A 21,471-nucleotide genomic window follows, 5' to 3' on the forward strand; every position below is an offset into this window, starting at 1 on the left:
TCTGATTCATCTTTATTTCAGGGGTTTCTTACAGTAACACACATAAAGATAATGATTAATAATAGATTTTACCCACCTGTCAATAAATTACTTTGCATTGTGAAGAAGGTCTCTTTCAAGAAAGAAAAACACCTGCTCGAGCTGCATCTGTTTGTTCTGTTAGCAGTAGAAGAGCACCAAGTTCGTGGACCAGCGCCTGCTGTTAATTTAAAATTCAGGGCAGCAGTGTGGAGTAGTGGTTAAGGCTCTGGACTCTTGACCGGAGGGTCGTGGGTTCAATCCCAGGTGGGGGACACTGCTGCTGTACCCTTGAGCAAGGTACTTTACCTAGATTGCTCCAGTAAAAACCCAACTGTATAAATGGGTAATTGTATGTAAAAATAAGGTGATATCTTGTAACAGTTGTAAGTCGCCCTGGATAAGGGCGTCTGCTAAGAAATAAATAATAATAATAAAAACCTCAAACTTCCTTTGGCAGCGATATACTGTAAACAAATAGCAGAAAGTGTTTAGTATATGTACTTAAATATGGGATATATATATATATATATATACACACACACTAGTACCTATCAATTACCATTTACATTATTGTGCTTATCAGTATGACATACTTTTTTTTGTATCCAGCAAGCAGTGTGTATTTAGTTTTGTTCTAGTCGGGCCATGTAAAGCTGTCAGTCAGAGTTTAACAATTAAATTACAGCTTTGACAGAAATAATCACAAACACAATAACCACAATCTCCAATAAAACCAAAAGCAATTTAAAGTTTATTGATTATTATTTATTCATTTGTAAGACGCCTTTATCCAAGGCGGCTTACTTTTTTTTTGAAGTGAGCAATAATACAAGCCAGTTTGTAATGGGAGGAACTATTATAAATGTTACGTTCTCTTTGTCAATTCTGTGTTTCACTACCAGTTTAATCCAGACAGAAACACAGATCTGACCCGTGTGTGTGGAACAACAGCAGTGTGTAGTAGTGGTTAGGGCTCTGGACTCTTGACCGGAGGGTCGTGGGTTCAATCCCAGGTAGGGCACACTGCTGCTGTACCCTTGAGCAAGGTACTTTACCTAGATTGCTCCAGTAAAAACCCAACTGTATAAATGGGGAATTGTATGTAAAAATAATGTGATATCTTGTAACAATTGTAAGTCGCCCTGGACAAGGGCGTCTGCTAAGAAATAAATAATAATAATAATAATAATAATAACAGGCTATTCAATGTCTCCCTATTCAGTGATTATTTTATGTTTTTGTTTCTTTTCTCAGGAGAAAGCAGTTTTTGTGGATGTTAAAGAGCCAGCATGAAGTCTGCAGGTCTTTCCATCTTCATAGCTGTCCTCTAAGCCTCTATCCTGGGGTGCAGCTCCATGTGGCCTTACTAAGGGCAGCAGTGTGGAGTAGTGGTTAGGGCTTTGGAGTCTTGACCGGAGGGTCATGGGTTCAATCCCAGGTCAAGGACACTGCTGCTGTACCCTTGAGCAAGGTACTTTACCGAGATTGCTCCAGTAAAAACCCAACTGTATAAATGGGGAATTGTATGTAAAAATAATGTGTAAAAAAATATATAATTGTATGTAAAAATAATGTAATAAGTAAGTCGCCCTGGATAAGGGCGTCTGCTAAAAAATAAATAATAAGAATAAAAGGAGTGGCAACAGATTGAGATGAATCGTGTCAATGAATTGCATATTCACTTAGTGTCTTCACTGCGGATGGTGCTTTTATCAGTTACAGAACAAATTACTTCACAGGGAAAAGAGCTCAGGTGGTTGTTTGTGAAGCAAACAGACTAAAGTGGTCAATTAAGTTTTGAGGTGCTAAGTAGGCCAAACGGGTTGTCCGATGAACACATCCATAATGTTAATAGAGTCAAGATTACTCCGATATCTCATGGGTACAGAAATCTGGTGAAGTTAACTGACAACAACAACCGCAAGGTTTTTGCAGTAAACTACAACATCAATAACATCAATCACAACCAGCTGGCTACTGTGGTGCAGGAATTGATGAGGAATATACAGAGCAAAACCCCAAGTTGACGTGCGAATCATTGTGTGCAATGCAGGAACAGGTGCTGCAGGAAATTACATGACTAGGTTAATTAAGGAAGCGGGCAGCAGTGTGGAGTAGTGGTTAGGGCGCTGGACTCTTGACCGGAGGGTCGTGGGTTCAATCCCCGGTGGGGACACTGCTGCTGTACCCTTGAGCAAGGTACTTTACCTAGATTGCTCCAGTAAAAACCCAACTGTATAAATGTGTAATTGTATGTAAAAATAATGTGATATCTTGTAACAATTGTAAGTCGCCCTGGATAAGGGCGTCTGCTAAGAAATAATAATAATAATAATAAGGAAGTAAATAATCAGGGGATCAACCTCCATCAGATGGTGGCGTACAACACCATTGTGTCAACATCCAACACGTTTAATGTTTATCAAACCTATCGTACAGAAGTTCTTGAAGAAGTATTCTGGAGTTTTGAGCAATGTGGGTTGCCTTTTAAAAAAAACAATCTAGGAATATAGAGGGTACATTTACAGATCAAATTAATATCAAAGATGAAATGAGTTTTGTTCACATATGAAAATGGAAATGTGAATCGCAGCCTCTTGCGAAAAATTACTAATGATAGTAATAGAATGGACGTCGACATGGAAGGAGACTTAAACCAGGATAATGACCAAAACAGCTTTGGGGAACAGCTTAATTTACCTGGTTGTTCTTGGAAGAGGCCTCGGGCGCAGGAACTTGTGCAGTTCAGAGGAGTATGTGGTGAAGGAGAAGTCGCTGCTCGTGAAGGACGGTCGAGTGGAGGTGGAAGGAGCAAGCAGGAGGAACCCAGAAGACACCCACCTGGTCTCCTTCCCTCTCGATGAGTCCAGAACCTTCTACACCCAGGTATATATATGCTCTTATTGTATTATTGTCTATATGCTCTTATTGTATTACTTGTATTGTAACACTTGAAATGTATTTGCTTACGATTGTAAGTCGCCCTGGATAAGGGCGTCTGCTAAGAAATAAATAATAATAATAATAATAATAATAATATATATACTGCTTTAAAAGTCCATGCCCTCTAAATGCTGTTGAGCTAGGGGGATATATAATCCCTGATATACACCCTCAGAATGTTTGTAACCTCATCACAAAAATAAATCAAGTAAGATCACTCCACCAGTTATTTGAAATAAATTGTTATTAAAAGTAAACTTCAGCCTTTTTAATGTCAATCAAGGGATGGTTAAATGAAAAATAATACACCTAGCCTACCTTACATGTCCACGGACGCTGAGAGAGATTTTTTTTTTTACTTTAGTACAGAATTACTGTCGGTTAAACTGAACACAGACATGTGTTTAAAACGCGTGATCTAGAATTATTCAAATGAAAGTGTGCAAAACTATTTACAGGATTATTTCCGGTTTCTTATCCTGCACTGCCACCTTGTGGTTTTCAAAGGCAACTGTTATTTTGTTTTAAGTTGAATAAGAGTCAATTGAAACAGAGAGGCACTGTACATACAATTCTACAGAACTGTGCGTCTCTGCCGTTTGGTTAAATGTTATAATGAATACAAATTAAAAAAAACAGACTGGAGCACTCGATTTCTTCATTAATTATTGAATGTATTTATTTCAATATATATATTTTTTATTTTAAATGCAAGTCCTCCTCGATGTTATAGTGGTTAGTATCACGGGGTTCAGAAAATAATAGTTTTTTGTTTTTTTTAAAATTTAATAAATAAAAATAGAACGATAGTGAATTACTTTCGCTTAGAATATTTAAATCTTTCATGTTACTTGTATTATTTCAATAAGCACAGGTCCAGGATTGAGAACCACTGATCTGAGGCACATGAGGCTGTTTCAGAGAACTTTTGAATCCTCATCAACCCACTGACCTGTCCAGTGGAGGAGACTACCTGTGTCGTCTGAAGTGAACCCACCTACTGCACCAGTTAAGCAGTGTGTGCTGGAAAGCCTTGCCAGAAAATGAGTGAAGTAAGAGTGCAGTGGCGGTCTTACCTGACAATTTCCAGTCTTTATCGCTTTTGTCCACTTTTACTGTCGCTTAAAACATAGTTTTTTGTCTTTTTTGCAAAAGTAACCAGCAGATACAGTTGAAAATTGGGCGCAGTTTAAAAAATAAAGTATTGCTGCATTCATTGTATTATGATACAATTGTTTTTCTTGCCCGGGCCATAGTTGCGAAGAAACATTTCCTTAGCGCTCCCAGGAGTAGCGTGTTTGGAAAGCACAGCGAGAATTATTATTATTATTATTAGTTTATTTAGCAGACGCCTTTATCCAAGGCGACTTACAGAGACTAGGGTGTGTGAACTATGCATCAGCTGCAGAGTCACTTACAACTACGTCTCACCCGAAAGACGGAGCACAAGGAGGTGAAGTGACTTGCTCAGGGTCACACAATGAGTCAGTGGCTGAGGTGGGATTTGAACCGGGGACCTCCTGGTTACAAGCCCTTTTCTTTAACCACTGGAGAGAATAAGTACACACGGGTACCAACCTGTTTAAACTGGATGTACGGTGCACACCTTTTCTGTATAACTGCACAGGCTGGGGACCGGTGTGACGTCATGCACATAAACAGTGAAGGAATACAATGGGATACACTGACAATCGGTTTCTATCGTCACGCATTCATGTAGTGGAGACGGGGGACAATTGCAACAGGTCTGACGTTTCGCATCATTACTCCGAGAACATTTGAGCTGGTTTTTTGATACAAACAACTTTTGTCTGTAACCATTTCCCACTGTTTTTATGTTAGAGTTAATGTAAAGACCACAGTATTGCTTCAAATGCAAGGAGCTGGTGTTATAATTGACCCCATGGCCGGGTACGGCTGTAACAGTGGTCGGGGTCAAACGTAACACTGTAAAGAATAACAAATACATAACAACATGTTTCATTTAACTAGAAAAAAATGGTATCTTTATTCAATAAGATATGTATTTATTATACTGCAACAATATCCAACACTGTTTTGTAAATTGAAGGCTATGCTATCATTCTTATTGAAGACACCTCGTTATTTTTCTGATAGTTTCAGATCCACTTGAACATAGAAGACACTGCCAGCTTTGTCACTAGTACTGTCTTCATTAACTATTAACTCCAGCATTGTCTTACAATGTAGGTACAATGTAAGATCCCCAGATAGCAAACTAACATTGAATCAACGTTATCTTTAGGGCGAATTGGTCGCCATGTGAGATGTCGAAAAAGCTCGTTTTTTCTCCTCAGTCTTTGAAGAAATTAATATTTTATAAGAACATAAGAAAGTTTACAAACGAGAGGAGGCCATTCAGCCCATCTTGCTCGTTTGGTTGTTAGTAGCTTATTGATCCCAGAATTTCATCAAGCAGCTTCTTGAAGGATCCCAGGGTGTCAGCTTCAACAAAATTACTGGGGAGTTGGTTCCAGACCCTCACAATTCTCTGTGTAAAAATGTGCCTCCTATTTTCTGTTCTGACTGTCTCTTTATCTAATTTGTGACCCCTGGTCCTTGTTTCTTTTTTCAGGTCAAAAAAAGTCCCCTGGCTCGACATTGTCTATACCTTTTAGGATTTTGAATGTTTGAATCAGATCGCCGCGTAGTCTTCTTTGTTCAAGACTGAATAGATTCAATTCTTTTAGCCTGTCTGCATACGACATGCCTTTTAAACCCGGGATAATTCTGGTTGCTCTTCTTTGCACTCTTTCTAGAGCAGCAATATCCTTTTTTGTAACGTGGTGACCAGAACTGAACACAATATTCTAGATGAGGTCTTACTAATGCATTGTAGAGTTTTAACATTACTGCCCTTGATTTAAATTCAACACTTCTCACAATATATCCGAGCATCTTGTAGGCCTTTTTTATAGCTTCCCCACATTGTCTAGATGAAGACTCCTAGGTCTTTTTCAAAGTTCCCTTCTTCAATTTCAGTATCTCCCATATGATATTTATAACGCACATTTTTATTGCCCGCATGCAATACTTTACACTTTTCTCTATTAAATTTCATTTGCCATGTCTGCACAATTCTGAATGCTGTCTAGATCATTTTGAATGACCTTTGCTGCTGCAACGGTGTTTGCCACTCCTCCTATTTTTGTGTAGTCTGCAAATTTAACGAGTTTGCTTACTATACCAGAGTCTAAATCATTAATGTAGATTAGGAATAAAAGCCATGCAGCGAACCTCTCTTTCATGGGACTTGAATTTAAGATATATTTCTGTAAAATAAGTTCGTTAAATATAGTGTTTAGTTTAGGGTTCGGTGTTGGATAATTATTATTCGTATTTTAACGAGTCGCCTGTCGAACTCGCGGACACGCTACACTGGCCGCTCATTTGCAAAATCCAAAATGGGGCGTTATTGCCAGGTAGCCGATTTTGCCGACTGCTGTATCTGTCTTGTGTATGTGTTTAGAAATCACCACTGCTATATGTGTCAAGAACTTTTTGTCTTGTTTTATCTTCTTTGTCACTTTTAGTGAGCACGTCTTTTCCTCACGTTGCACAGTTTTTTTTCCCGACACTTTAAAAACTGCACAAATGTTTTAATCACGTTTAATTTTACATAGTGTATGTTTTTTACTCTGTATATACACAACTGCCAAGGTGTACTTTAAATGTTTTTAAAGGTTTTTAAAAATATGTATTGTCATCTTTTGAATGTTTTCCTGAAAAGAAAGGAAACGTGTAAATGGATTGTAAAAATGTGAACGTTTTGAATGTAAGATGAGTGTAATCAAATAGAGATCATTCTAGGATGGTTTTCCAAACTAGATGAGACAAAGGAAAAGGGGAGGAGCAACCTAAACTAATGCAAATTATCCCAAGAATTCTGGGATAGGAACCAAGGACAAAGATAAAAAATGATCTTGTATTGATGATTTCAATTCGTTTACATTCTCAATTAATTCACAATTGTACATCCCATTTCTTTCATGCAATTCCTTTCAAGAAGAACAGTAAAACATGTCAATAGATAGTTTTAAAAGCATTTAAACTACACCTAGACAGTTGTGTATATACCAGGTAAAAAACGTACACATTGTAAAATCAGACATGATTACAACATTTGTGCAGTTTTTTTAAGAAGTGCCTAGAAAAAGAACCACCTATAAAAGAACAGTGCACTGTGAGGGAAAAAAGTACTAACTAAAGGTTCTCAAGTGACAAAGACCATAAAAAAAGACTAAAAGAACAATGCTGCAGCAGCAAAGGTCATTCAAAATGATCTAGACAGCATTCAGAACTGGGCAGACACATGGCAAATGACATTTAATAGAAAAAAGTGTAAAGTATTGCATGCAGGCAATAAAAATGTGCATTAGACTCACCTTAAGACTCACCTCTTCAAACAGCACCTGTAGATCTCCTGTTTGTATCCTGGGACACTATCACCCTTCATTTAAATGTGCTTTATTTTGCTCTTATCTGCCCCCTATTTTACTGCACTTAATCCTGTACTTCAGAATACTGTAATCTGCCAAGTGTTTAATCTGTAGTACTTTGTATTTAATCACATCCTGATGTAACTATCACTATTTAATCATATCCTGATGTAACTATCACTATTACCTGCTGTATTATTGATTTGTGGTTTGTCACACTTGTACTTTGCTTGAACAAAAGTTATTGTATTTCTTGCTCTTATTGTATTACTTGTATTGTAACGCTTGAAATGTATTTGCTTACGATTGTAAGTCGCCCTGGATAAAGGCGTCTGCTAAGAAATAAATAATAATAATAATAATGCATTATAAATATCATATGGGAGATACTGAAATTGAAGAAGGAATCTATGAAAAAGACCTAGGAGTTTATGTTGACTCAGAAATGTCTTCATCTAGACAATGTGGGGAAGCTATAAAAAAGGCCAACAAGATGCTCGGATATATTGTGAGAAGTGTTGAATTTAAATCAAGGGCAGTAATGTTAAAACTTTACAATGCATTAGTAAGACCTCACCTAGAATATTGTGTTCAGTTCTAGTCACCTCGTTACAAAAAGAATATTGCTGCTCTAGAAAGAGTGCAAAGAATAGCAACCAGAATTATCCCGGGTTTAAAAGGCATGTCGTATGCAGACAGGCTAAAAGAATTGAATCTATTCAGTCTTGAACAAAGAAGACTACGCGGCGATCTGATTCAAGCATTCAAAATCCTAAAAGGTATAGACAATGTCGACCCAGGGGACTTTTTTTGACCTGAAAAAAGAAACAAGCACCAGGGGTCACAAATTAGATAAAGGGGCATTCAGAACAGAAAATAGGAGGCACTTTTTTACACAGAGAATTGTGAGAGTCTGGAACCAACTCCCCAGTGATGTTGTTGAAGCTGACACCCTGGGATCCTTCAAGAAGCTGCTTGATGAGATTCTGGGATCAATAAGCTACTAACAACCAAACGAGCAAGATGGACTGAATATTATTTTCTAATATGTTACTAGAAACTTTGAATACAACTAATTATAAACTCATAGCTACTGCACCGGGAGTGAATCTTGTGGAGCCCCGGGTAGGATGGCGTAGCGGTGCACCCACACCGTAGAAATTAAAAAAAATGACATTACATCGTCTGTTTCTTATAACTTTAAAAAAAATGACGCAACCTCCGCTCTAGTGCCGCTGAGAGTATCTATGCTCCGGAAGGGCGAGTGGGTGACGTCTTTATAAAACATACGCGTCATTCCCTTAAGCAATTGGCCCGCTGAAGGACCATCTCGCTTCTCTATTGGATTTCAGCGACGTCTATCAAAGATTCACACTCAACCCCTTTCTTCCATCTCGTGCGTCGATTGGTGCAGAGCGCCGTCAATCTTAATTCAGGCTTCGCTATTGGGTGAGAGCGGGGTAGTAAGACCTGCCCTCCGCGGTTTGGGTTTCAGTGCGAGAGAGAGTGAAAGCGAGCTCGCGGGAGCGGCAAGAAAAAAAAATAATTAGGCCGTAAACAAAAAAAAACGTGAAAATATTCAAACTCAGACCGAGTGTAGAGTAATATTTAATACAGATATTATTTTTTTATTTAGTAATTCGTTATTTTTGTGTGGTGTGTGTGTTTTTTTCTGAAGTTATACAACCATGCCCAGAGGAGGTAAGTCACATTTTGTTTGGTCATCAAACCACAGACAGGAATATAAACTCGACCCTGTGTGTAAAAAACGTATTATTATTATTATTATTATTATTATAACACGTTTTATTCACCGTTTTTACTTCATGAAAACCGCGTCAGTGTAATATTTTTAGTTTTAATATTGGTTAAAAACGGACATTGTTGTCCGACCGGCGCTGTATAAATAATACATTTTATTTATTTTAATAATAGTACACGGCATTTTTTTGTTCTGTTTTGTTTTTCCTGCTTTTTCTTAAACAGTACCCCGTTGTTTTTTTTTAAACAGGATACACAAGATTACGACCACGTTTGGTCTAGGATATAAATGCGAGTGTTGACAAACCGTTTTGTATTCAGAAAGGCTAGTCTTACTGTGTCGTGTTTTTTATATATATATGTAATATATACCGTGATAGCGCAGAGATAGACGATATAGTCTATATAGTATTAAATATATATTTTATTTTTTTGCAGATAACGTTCATGTTTATTTTATGTAGGAGTTTTTAATGCACAATGTATGGTAGATTCGTGTTTGTTTTTGATAACGCTGCATGTGGCGTTATTTCCTGGCGTGGACAGAAATAATATTAATAATGTCCTAATAACTAGACTGTTTTTAATTTAATCGTTGTTTGCTGTGATATTTGTCTACAGATCATTACATTGTATGCATTTTGCTGTACGTTATTATCCCTGCATCACATATCGTACAAAAGCTTAGCCACTCTTGTATTTCAAGTTAAATCCAGTTTCACAAGCCAGATGAGAAACGGAGTCTTGTTCCGTAAATAAATAGTGTATTCACGCCACGGATGGCATAATACTGATTTGGATGTGGAACTTTACAAAATATTAATAATAAAACAAGTTTTTAGAAAACGTCAAAAGCCACTAGGGTTATTGTTATCAAGCAAACCAAACACTTAAGGAGTCTGTTAACCCCTACCAATGTTTGATAGTTTCTTCATGTTGCATCAGCCTTGAGCTCCAGAATGGGAATCAGACTCCCGCTGCACAGCAGTGTGGTCCAGTCCTGGTTTCACTAGGAGTTTAATAATAAGACACACCTGAGCTTGTTAGCTAGACACACTGGGGCTGATCAAGCTGGTAGCAGTAAAACCTGGACTGGATCACACTGCTGTGCGATAGGAGTCTGATTCCCCTCCCTGATCTCTCTGTCTAAATATCCCACAGTTCCCAGCAATATCCTGTAGCTCTCTTCACTATAAAATCAGCTACAAACCTCCTTCAACCAAAGTCTATCTACAGGGCTGGGAATCAGACTCCCGCTGCACAGCAGTGTGGTCCAGTCCTGGTTTCACTAGGAGTTTAATAATAAGACACACCTGAGCTTGTTAGCTAGACACACTGGGGGCTGATCAAGCTGGTAGCAGTAAAACCTGGACTGGATCACGCTGCTGTGCAATAGGAGTCTTATTTCCAGTAGCTATTAACTATCACCCATAGTAGGAAAGGATCAGGGTTGGAAATCGGACTCCTATTGCACAGCAGTGTGATTCATTCCAGGTTTTACTGCTACCAGCTTGATCAGCCCCCAGTGTGTCTAGCTAACAAGCTCAGGTGTGTCTTATTATTAAACTCCTAGTGAAACCAGGACTGTATCACACTGCTGTGCAGCGGGAGTCTGATTCCCAGCCCTGTAGATAGACTTTGGTTGAAGGAGGTTTGTAGCTGATTTTATAGTGAAGAGAGCTACAGGATATTGCTGGGAACTGTGGGATATTTAGACAGAGATCAGGAATGGAAATCAGACTTCTATTGCACAGCAGTGTGATCCTTTCCAGGTTTTACTGCTACCAGCCCCAGTGTGTCTAGGTAACAAGCTCAGGTGTGTCTTATTAAACTCAGGGTTGGTGTACATTTTCAATTCCAGTCCCTTTTAATCGATTGCAATTCCTATTTTTACGACACAGGCTCAAGAGCAAACGCGGGTGCACCTTGTCACCTCGCACACAGTACATGAGTTTAATAACAAGACACACCTGAGCTTCTTACCTGTACACACTGGGGCTTGTCTCGAAGCGCTCTGCAGTTTAACCCCACGGCGTTTTTGTTTCCTTGCTGTACCAGGAAAGAAGTGTTACAAGGGAAGGGGGAAGCAGTTCACCAACCCGGAGGAGATCGACCGTCAGATGAGAGCACAGAGAGAGAAGGTGAGAGAGATCCACGCTTTCTCGAACCTGCGTAACCCAACATCGACACTCCTTCAGTTGTCAGATCCTCTTCAAGCCTGATGAATGGAAGGGAACCTCTGCTGGTTTTTGAAAGCTTGTGTATAATCGATTTCGCGTGCCGTGCTTCGGTGTTTTCTGCATGCAGGACTCGGAGGCTGCAGGTCTATAGAAATTTGAAATGCTGCAGTCTTGTATATGTAGTTTTAGATGGGTTTTAAAATCCCTCACCCCTTTTTTATATAGAGAACTGTTGAGTATAGAGGGTATCGGAAGCTTGGGGGAGGGGTCCAGTGGTTAGAGAAAGAGGTCTTGATACCAGGAGGTTCAAATCCCGGCTCAGCCACTGATTCCCTCTGTGTGTGTGTGTGTGTGTGCGTGTGTGTGTGTGCGTGTGTGAGACCCCGAGCGAGTCGCTTCACCTCCTTGTGCTCCGTCCTTCGGATGAGACGTAAAACAAACGAGCTCCTATTGGAAGTGACTCTGCAGCAGCAGCAGCAGTTGTTGATGATGCAGAGTTCACCCCCTAGTCACCCCCTGGAGAAAAAGCCTCCTCTAAATGACTCATTTGTTATTATTATTATTTTTACTAATGTCACACTTTCATGTGCTTTACCGTAGCTGCAGATCCTGGATAATCATTCTTTCTTTCTTCGTGATCCTGAGTGTCTCTGATTTGTTTTCTCCAAACAGGAGGAGAACGGTGGCATCGAGGTGGAGAGCAAATCAAGCTCGGAGGAAGAGAGCAGCGACGAGGAAGACCACGATGTGAGTGTGTGCGCGCGTGGAGACTGACCGGCGCTCGCGTTCTGAGTTTGAACGCAGCTGCGTGACGGGCTGCATGTGCGTAATGCGCAACAAGATGAAATCCTCTGTCTGCTGCTTTTCATCCCAACTGAGCTCTCAAATACTGAACCGGACCCTTAACCCTTAGCGGGCCATTTATTTAGAGCCTGTCGGGTCCAATTTATTTTCACACGCGCTGTTTATTTCACACGCACGGTTTAAAAGTAATTTTATTCACAGTAAAACAGGTTTAAAAGTCTCTGCATATCAACAGGACTCTTAGTACTGCCTCTCCAGCCCCGCTCCTCGTTCGCTGTATTTATCACATACCTCTTCATAGTCGTGCATACTGATCAATCATCTCCTGATCACTCGTTTTATCACCAAACTCCTCGATAATGCGTTCCAACTCATTATTTTATTACTCAAAAAGCTTGGAAAATGTCTGCGATATTCTTTGAGCGCTGGATGCAGAAGCAGCTATCTTGTTTGTTCATGTCTGTGATGAAGGGACGATGCTTATTGCTCAGATCTGCCCCTTTTTTTTCGGCTCCTATCAGTCTCGCTCGGCCATTGAAAGGTTTTCTCTCCTTTTTTTCCAGAGAAAAAAAACGATCAGAGACCCGTGTTTGACGTCTTTTTGATGATGTCACGGACAGGGTCAGACGTAGGACCGCAAAGGGTTAATTGAACTGATCGTTTGCTTAATTAGACCCTCTTAAAACAGTTGCAGAGTTGCAGATGGTTTCACAAGGAGTTGAATCCGTGGTGCTGGGGAGGGACTGGCTGTCTGTCTGGCTTTTATAATCTTGACAGACTGGGGAATCTCTATACTAGTGTTCTCTAGATATCGCAATTTTCCCTTTCCGGTCCAATGTTGGACTCTGTCCAACATCATCAAAAAGACGTCAAACACGGGTCTCTTAGTCGTTTTTTCTCTGGAAAAAGCTGAGAAACATTCAATGGCCGAGTGAGACCCATAGGAGCCGAGAGAAGCCGGGGGAAAAAAAAGGGGGCATACCTCATGAATACAGATAGCCCGGATAACATGGACATAAACCAACAAGATAGCTGCTTCTGCATCCAGCACTCAAAGAATATTAGACCTTTTGCAGAGCTATTTTTAGATGTTATAGTAATAAAATAATGATTTGGATTGCAATACTTTTAAACTGCGTGTGTGAAAATAAATTGGACCTGACGAGCCTGAGACGCGTTGAATAAATGGACTGCTAAGGGTTAATAGAGAGGCTCGTGTTTAACAATCTGTGACGGTGATCGTGAATCTGGGATTGTGATGTTTTTAATGATTCGGAGCACAGCGTGCCTAGTTTTTCGAGTGCAGAGTGTTAATTTGGAGAGAGATGCCCCCCTGTACTGACCCCCCCTCCTCCTCTCCACGCTGCTCCTTGCAGAAGAAGAAGAAAGGGGTGGAGGGGCTGATCGAGATCGAGAACCCCAACAGGGTCTCCCAGAAGAGCAAGAAAGTGACCGAGGTGGACCTGAACGCACCCAAAGAGCTGTCCCGCAGAGAGAGGTGAGGGGAGGGGGAGGGTCCCGCAGAGAGGCGTGGGGTTGTGTGTGTGTGTCCGTCCCGCAGAGAGGTGAGGAGAGAGGCTGGGGGGGGGGTTTCTGTATTGAGGGGATCGCTGTGTGTGTGTGTCTGTATTGATGGGATCGCTGTGTGTGTGTCTCTATTGATGGGATCGCTGTGTGTGTGTCTCTGTATTGATGGGATCGCTGTGTGTGTGTGTCTCTATTGATGGGATCGCTGTGTGTGTGTGTCTCTGTATTGATGGGATCGCTGTGTGTGTCTCTATTGAGGGGATCGCTGTGTGTGTGTGTGTCTCTATTGATGGGATCGCTGTGTGTGTGTGTCTCTGTATTGATGGGATCGCTGTGTGTGTCTCTATTGAGGGGATCGCTGTGTGTGTGTGTGTGTGTGTCTCTGTATTGATGGGATCGCTGTGTGTGTGTGTGTTCTCTGTATTGATGGGATCGCTGTGTGTGTGTCTCTGTATTGATGGGATCGCTGTGTGTGTGTCTCTGTATTGATGGGATCGCTGTGTGTGTGTGTCTCTGTATTGATGGGATCGCTGTGTGTGTGTTTCTGTATTGATGGGATCGCTGTGTGTGTGTGTGTGTGTCTCTGTATTGATGGGATCGCTGTGTGTGTGTGTGTCTCTGTACTGATGGGATCGCTGTGTTCTCTCTCAGGGAGGAGATTGAGAAGCAGCAGGCGAAGGAGCGTTACATGAAGCTTCACCTGGAAGGAAAGACGGATCAGGCACGGGCCGACCTGGCCAGACTGGCGCTCATCAAGAAACAGCGTGAGGAAGCAGCGCGCAAGAGAGACGACCAGAAGAAGGGTGAGAGAGAGGAGAGACAGAGAGAGGGGCTGGGAGCGCTTCAGAGAGGAGAGGGGGGCTGAGAGAGAGAGAGAGAGAGAGAGAGAGAGAGAGGGGTGGGGGCTGGAGGCAGTGGGAATTGTGTCATTTGTAAAAGTATTGCGATTCGTCTTTCTTTGCACGGCAAAATCTACAGGTTCTTTCGAAGACATGGAAAAACGCTTCTACTCAATGTTTGTCACTGAATTATTGAAGGCTGCGTTCACACCTGGTTTGTTTGGGCAGAGTCTCGTTTTTTTTGGAAGCGTTTGTGCGAACACTCCCTAAGAATTGGGTCGCTTTTCAGAGTTCAGTTGTAATCTAACTGAACGGAGTCCTTCTCGAGAGGGGGTCTCAGTGCAATGTGAAAACACGGTCTGTTTTAGAAAAATTCTGTAACAACCCAGCAAAAAGAACTGGGGTTTTGATTTTTAGCTCTGGACAAAAGTTTTGCATCACCTAGAATTTTAGGATTGAGACATTAATTTATAAAGAGAGAATCGAAATATTATAGTTTTATTTAATATTGTAATGTAACAAAGAAACTACAAAATGATATCTTAGTCTATACCGGAAGCCACAATCGCAGTCCAGTCGTATTTCATGTTAGATTTCTGAAATGTCATTTTTTTTCAATGTCAGTTTTTCGTTCAGTATCTGGAAAACTACAAAGCGCTGGGTGTGGAATTCAATATGTTAACAAGAGAACATTATTCAACAGCTTTCATTGGACTCTATGAAGCTGAGTGAGTTCATTCTATATAGAGGGGGTGGGATTCAATATGTTAACAAGGGAACATTATTCAGCAGCTTTCATTGGACTCTATGAAGCTGAGTGAGTTCACTCTATATAGAGGGGGTGGGATTCAATATGTTAACAAGGGAACATTATTCAGCAGCTTTCATTGGACTCTATGAAGCTGAATCAGTTTATTCTATATAGAGGGTGATGCTGCTAAACTTTTGTCCACAGCTGTACATGATGTATCGTAATAGAGGTCTGTATCGCTTGTGATACGAGACCACAGCATAAAGAACTACAGCTCCCAGCATGCCTCACCATTGCCGCGGGTGCAGAGGCATGCTGGGAGTCGTAGTCCTAGCCCAGCAAGGTCATTCTACATAGAGGGTGATGCAAAACTTTTGCTGTATTTGAACACAAAAGTGAATTCACTTTGGTTTAGAAAACCAGCTGTGAAAAGGCCCAGAGTTTCCAATCCTTTCTTTTTTTTTTTTACTTTTCCTCTCCTCCCTCCACTAACACGATCGCTTCTCGTGTTTCAGCGAAAGAAGAATCCACGACGAAATCTAAGCGCTAGCCTCGTCTCTGACTGCTCCAGGGTTCGAGAATTCATCCGGACAGACAGACGGACGGCGACAACAGGAGCAGGGAAACCGAGGGAGAGGGAGAGGAGGGGGTCCGAATCGGGATCGCTGGAGCAAGTTGCTTTCTGTCTGTCTACATGTTTTTAACATTAATCTAAAGGAAAAAAAAAAAACACGTCCTGCTGGCTTCACTGAAAAATACAAAAAGACAGACGACCCCCGTGTTCTGTTATCACCTCGAAGGCAAAACATACAATAAATAATTATAATAAACTCTATTTGTTACCTATTTTCAACACACACACAGAGAGACACATACACCCCTGTAACAATCCATCTCCCTCCCTTCCTCTCTCATTCTCTAAACCCCACCCCATAAATTTCCGTTACCCCCTCCCCTTCCGAATTAAGCTGGTGACAGATCAAAGTGCCCTCTGTTCTTGGTAACTCCTTACCCCTTTCTGCAGCTCGTTGACGCGCGAGAGACCACGTCAGCTTCTCTGAGATTGTCACAACAGGGCTCGCTTATTTACGACTTAGTTAACGCATTTTTCCTGCTAGTTTAGTTGTTTTTTTTTCCCTAGTTTCAGGAGGGTGTAAACTGCAAGTCTGCCGGAGAAGGCACAGGCAGACTGAGCCTGTGTGGTCCTGAAACTCTACAGAGAACATCTCTCATCTTGACGTGACCCCAGATTCTGGTTTTCCTGCAGTTTTGTGGTCGTATTAAGGCAATGGGATGTCTAAGTTGCTAGTTCGGGAGGGAGGGGTGTTCATTTCAAACGTTGGCTGCAATCGAAATGTCTAGACTGTGTGTCCCGGGCTTTTGCGCAGACTGCTTGATAAAGTCGCTGTGTTGAATTGCTTTAGAAATATCCTGTGATTAAAATGAGCAGGCTGGTGTTTTTCATAGCCTTAATATAAACGAAAGGAGGATCGGAAGGACTGTGTGTTTAAAAGTTCTAATTCTGAAGGAAATAAAACCCAAATGCGATTGGCCGTTCAAACTGAGTTGAAACGAGATTCCAGTCCTAAACCTGGTCTCTCAATAAAATACATTATCGGATCTCTTTTTAAGAGAATTGTCTTGCTGGAGGGGGCGTGTCATTTTTAAACTTGAAATTCTAGCTCTGGGTTAAATCGTAAGCTGCCATGCTGATAGTCCAACTGGCAACGCAGCGGCCTCTCTGGAGTGTTGTGGAGAGCTCAGAACGGTTAATCTAGCGATCGCTGTGGGGTCAGGTGAGAACAGCGGTTTAGATTAGCGAGCTGTGAAATGCTACAGTTGAGAATGGAGTGTTTTTATTTGGACTGTTTCTCATTAAATTTAGACAACTGACAGTTTTGGTGCTGGCTGGCTTGCTTGGAAGTGTTCTGCGCTCTTTGGAAATGATGTCCCTGTAAGTCAGGCATCATAGAGTCTGTAATGAGGGGTGTTCTGGGAAAATTTTTAGATATAATTAATTTTGCTTGATTTATTACCATAAATGTATTTTTGTATCTGACGCATCAAAGTGATCCACGGAGAAAGACAACTAATGTTAACAACTTTTCCTGATTTTTAGACCTTCCTATAATTATTTATATTGCATTGAAAACCTTTTTTTTTTACATAGTCCCTCTCCTGTTGCAGTTCTGACTCCTCACCACCAGGTGGCAGCACTTCATTATTAAAACTGATGCTCAAATACATTGCCCTCTTACACCTGTAAGAACGTAGCGGCTTTCTGTGGTTAAACCCAGGGCTGGGAATCAGACTCCCGCTGCACAGCAGTGTGATCCAGTCCTGGTTTCATTAGGAGTTTAATAATAAGACACACCTGAGCTTGTTAGCTAGACACACTGGGGGCTGATCAAGCTGGTAGCAGTAAAACCTGGAATGGATCACACTGCTGTGAGATAGGAGTCCCCTTCCCTTTATTTTTATTTTGGGTATCTGGGTGTGTGAGATTAAACGCATGGCTCTATATTTAAGAGACACTTATTTTTCTTGATAATATTTTTGTCTGCCTTCTACATGATGGTTCCCCTCCAATCCTCTCAGTGTTGAAACGGCTATTGTAATCCCTTTGATTTTTAAATATGTCTGTGACCTTTATGAATTGTACAAAAGCGAGAAATTGAAAATAAAAGAATTGTAACAATATGCAAGTGTTTTTTTTTATTATTTGTTTTGATTAGGGTCCTTTTTTATTCAAAAAAAAGTGGGGACTGCAGCTGTAATTTTCAGTCCTTGCAACTTGACTCAACCCGATTTCTCCTCCCACTCCTCAAGGGACTGAAACACCCGATTTCAACACCCGTCAGTCTGTTTACCTCCGCGCTCCCCAAACCGGGTCTTGGGGGACCCCCTGCTGTGCCAACTGCCTTTCATTCCAGCTCTCAATCACTGAACCAGACTCTTTAATTGAACTCTTCATTAGCTTAATTAGACCTTTTTAAATTGTTTTCAGCTTTGAAACGGTTGCAGATTTCAAGCTAATTATACCTTTTTAGAAGTAACTTGAAATCTGCACCTTTTTAAGAACAATTAAAAAGGTCTAATTAAGCTAATCAGTTTAATTAAGGGTTCAGTTCAGTAATTGTGTGCTCTATTGGAATGGAAACTAGTCGGCACAGCTGGGTTGGGACCAGGTTTGGGAAAACCTAGACAAGACTATATAAACTTGACTTTAAAGTCCTGCATCGCTAACCCTGTTTTTCTCCCAGTTTTGAAATATCCGGTTGTGTTTTAGGCTCAGCTCACCACTGCCACCCCTGCGCTGACTCGGGAGGGGTGAAGATGAACCCACGCTGTCCTCCGAAGCGTGTGCCGTCAGCCGCCCGCTTCTTTACACTCTGCAGACTCACCGTGCAGCCGCCTCAGAGCTACAGCGTCGGAGGACAACGCAGCTCTGGGCAGCTTACAGGCAAGCCCGCAGGCGCCCGGACTGACCACAGGGGGGGCGCTGGTGAGCTGAACCTAAACCCTCCCCATCACCCCCGGGCGACGCTTGGACAACTGCGCCTCCCCCTGGAAGCCATGTGCTATTTCACATTTTGTTAACAATGGAAACTGCTCGATTTTTCATTTTTTTACTTTGAAGTTTAAAATCTCTTCCTCCCCTAGCGTGCTGTTTAAAAACCTCTATATACGAGAGGGAATAAACAAGCTTTGAAACACCAAACTAGCGAACGACTGGGCTGCAGCAAAGAAGGGCCAGTTTTTCAAAGGAAGAGACCGCTCCGAATAGATTTAGAGAGAATAAGAAATGCATAGAGCCAGCTCCCTGGTGCTTTTGTCGCAGAGGTCTCGGGTTGTGTGTGTGTGTGACTGCCAGCTGCCGCTGCACGCTTTCCTAAACCTCGCTTCTCGTTTCAGACTGGTTCCTGGTCTGTGGTGTCAAGTCCTGTGTGAGTCATGAGAGAATCGCAAATTTCCCTTTTTTCTTTTTTTACTTCTGTTTTTGTGTGGTTTTAAAGAGAACTCTCTCATGAGCGGCGATTTCGTATCGGGACATATTTCATGTTTAATCTGAGCCTTGCTGAGCCCAGCGGTTAGAGAAAGGGGTCTTGATGCCAGGAGGTTCAAATCCAGGCTCAGCCACTGACTCCCTGTGTGTGTGTGTGTGACCCTGAGCAAGTCACTTCACCTCCTTGTGCTCCGTCCTTTGCATGAGACATAAAACAAACGAGCTCCTATTGGAAGTGACTCTGCAGCAGTTGTGGATGATGGATTCTTCACCCCCTAGTCTGTGGAAGTTGCTCTGTGAACTAAATAATAATTATGTTGACACATTCTGTGTGTTGAGTCCTCTGCAGACCCACTTGTGTCATTTTTCTACACAATAAATTCAATCTTAATGTATGTTGTTTAGCATTAAGAGATGTGATTGATATTAAAATATATTTAGAGACGGTGCTCGCATTAAAACAAATAGTAATTTAAAAATGGATGTAAAGTTTGCATAGGTCTTACACCTGGAAAGTAATATTCTATGTTTCCTGTGTCCAATAAATAAATATGTCGATAATATATATAATTTCCCCCGCAGTTGTACACCTTCCTCCATCTGTGTTTGATTTGATTGGCTCAGTCCCCGTCTCTGTGCTTCTCAATTGCAGAGCGCCCCCTCCTGTCCAGTTGCCGCAACTGCAGTTGTGTTTTCGTGCGGGGATATCGGCAGAGGAAACAGCGCCTCGCTCAGCGGTGGCCAAAACGTGTAATAGCAGCTTTTTATTTATTTATTTTTTCTTATTAAGAAAGGGGAAGTCGGTCATTTCACGCAAATAAAATTGCCACATCATTAAAGCGAAGTTAGAAACCTGACAAAACCGAGGACCACGGTGTTAAAATCCGAGCAGAACCGACAGAAAAGGGTGTCGATTTGAAATCCTTTGTCACTGTTTCAAAAGCTGTGTGACGCAATGGCCCCTTCCTGTCGCTTGCACGCCCCCTACTTCCTGTTCTTCACCGCCGATGTAATTTTGGAAGTTGAGCTCAGAGACGTGGGGTTGTTTTTTTTTTTGGTGTGGGGGTGTTAAGGTTGGACCGTGCGGTTTCTGTTTGATTCCAGCAAAGGCACGGCGTGACTTTGAAGACTATCATTGTAGCTCCAAAAAGAAATTGAGTTAACTTTCGCAACAAGGCGCTCAAATGTGCAGTTCTCAAAAAAAAAAAAAAAGGGGGGGGACGGTCGTTTCATTTTAAAAGTTACTATTTTTAGGGTTTAAATAAAGTTTAAGTTTCTATGTTTTGTTTTTTTTTCCTCGGGGAATGTGATGCACTTCCTGCGTCAGCAGCGTCTTCCGGGTGCTTGACAGCCTGTCAATCAATAGGAGGAAGCAGCAGCTGATTGGCTAATGACAGGAGAATACCCCAGTGTAGGGGGCGGAGCACTATCTAAAATCTGGGCTGTCTAATATCATTTATTTATGAACGTAAATGTTTGCTAGACAAGTGTCTTTAAAAACTTGTGAGACCTATTTTGACGTAATAGCTGTGTTTATTAGTATTTTATTTATTATTTTTCAAAACTGAACAATTCACACCTACAATCGTGGCCAAAGGTCCCTGTAGAATGAACTTGCTGGCTAGGACTACGGCTCCCAGCATGCCTCTGCTCCCGCGGCAATGGTGATGCATGCTGGGAGCTGTAGTTCTTTATGCTGTGGTCTCGTATCACAAGCGATACAGACCTCTATTACGATACATCATGTACAGCTGTGGGCAAAAGTTTAGCAGCATCACCCTCTATATAGAATGAACTGATTCAGCTTCATAGAGTCCAATGAAAGCTGCTGAATAATGTTCCCTTGTTAACATATTGAATTCCACCCCCTCTATATAGAATGAACTCCCTCAGCTTCATAGAGTCCAATGAAAGCTGCTGAATAATGTTCCCTTGTTAACATATTGAATTCCACCCCCTCTATATAGAATGAACTGATTCAGCTTCATAGAGTCCAATGAAAGCTGCTGAATAATGTTCCCTTGTTAACATATTGAATTCCACCCCCTCTATATAGAATGAACTCCCTCAGCTTCATAGAGTCCAATGAAAGCTGCTGAATAATGTTCCCTTGTTAACATATTGAATTCCACACCCAGCGCTTTGTAGTTTTTCAGATACTGAACGAAAAACTGACATT

General features: G+C 41.4%; 1 protein-coding gene across 1 annotated transcript; it reads left to right on the top strand.

The window, feature by feature from the left end:
* The first annotated feature begins 8,896 nt into the window (after positions 1-8,896).
* Positions 8,897-17,986, top strand: LOC117432510 (28 kDa heat- and acid-stable phosphoprotein). The gene is made up of 6 exons (XM_034054449.3): positions 8,897-9,125; positions 11,244-11,326; positions 12,038-12,112; positions 13,546-13,667; positions 14,348-14,499; positions 15,802-17,986. The coding sequence occupies exons 1-6, from the start codon at positions 9,113-9,115 to the stop codon at positions 15,834-15,836; spliced, it is 480 nt and encodes a 159-aa protein (XP_033910340.1). The 5' UTR covers positions 8,897-9,112; the 3' UTR covers positions 15,837-17,986.
* The last annotated feature ends 3,485 nt before the right edge of the window (positions 17,987-21,471 follow it).

The sequence above is a fragment of the Acipenser ruthenus genome, chromosome 52 (assembly GCF_902713425.1).
Source record: "Acipenser ruthenus chromosome 52, fAciRut3.2 maternal haplotype, whole genome shotgun sequence".
NCBI classification, from domain to species: Eukaryota; Metazoa; Chordata; class Actinopteri; order Acipenseriformes; family Acipenseridae; genus Acipenser; species Acipenser ruthenus.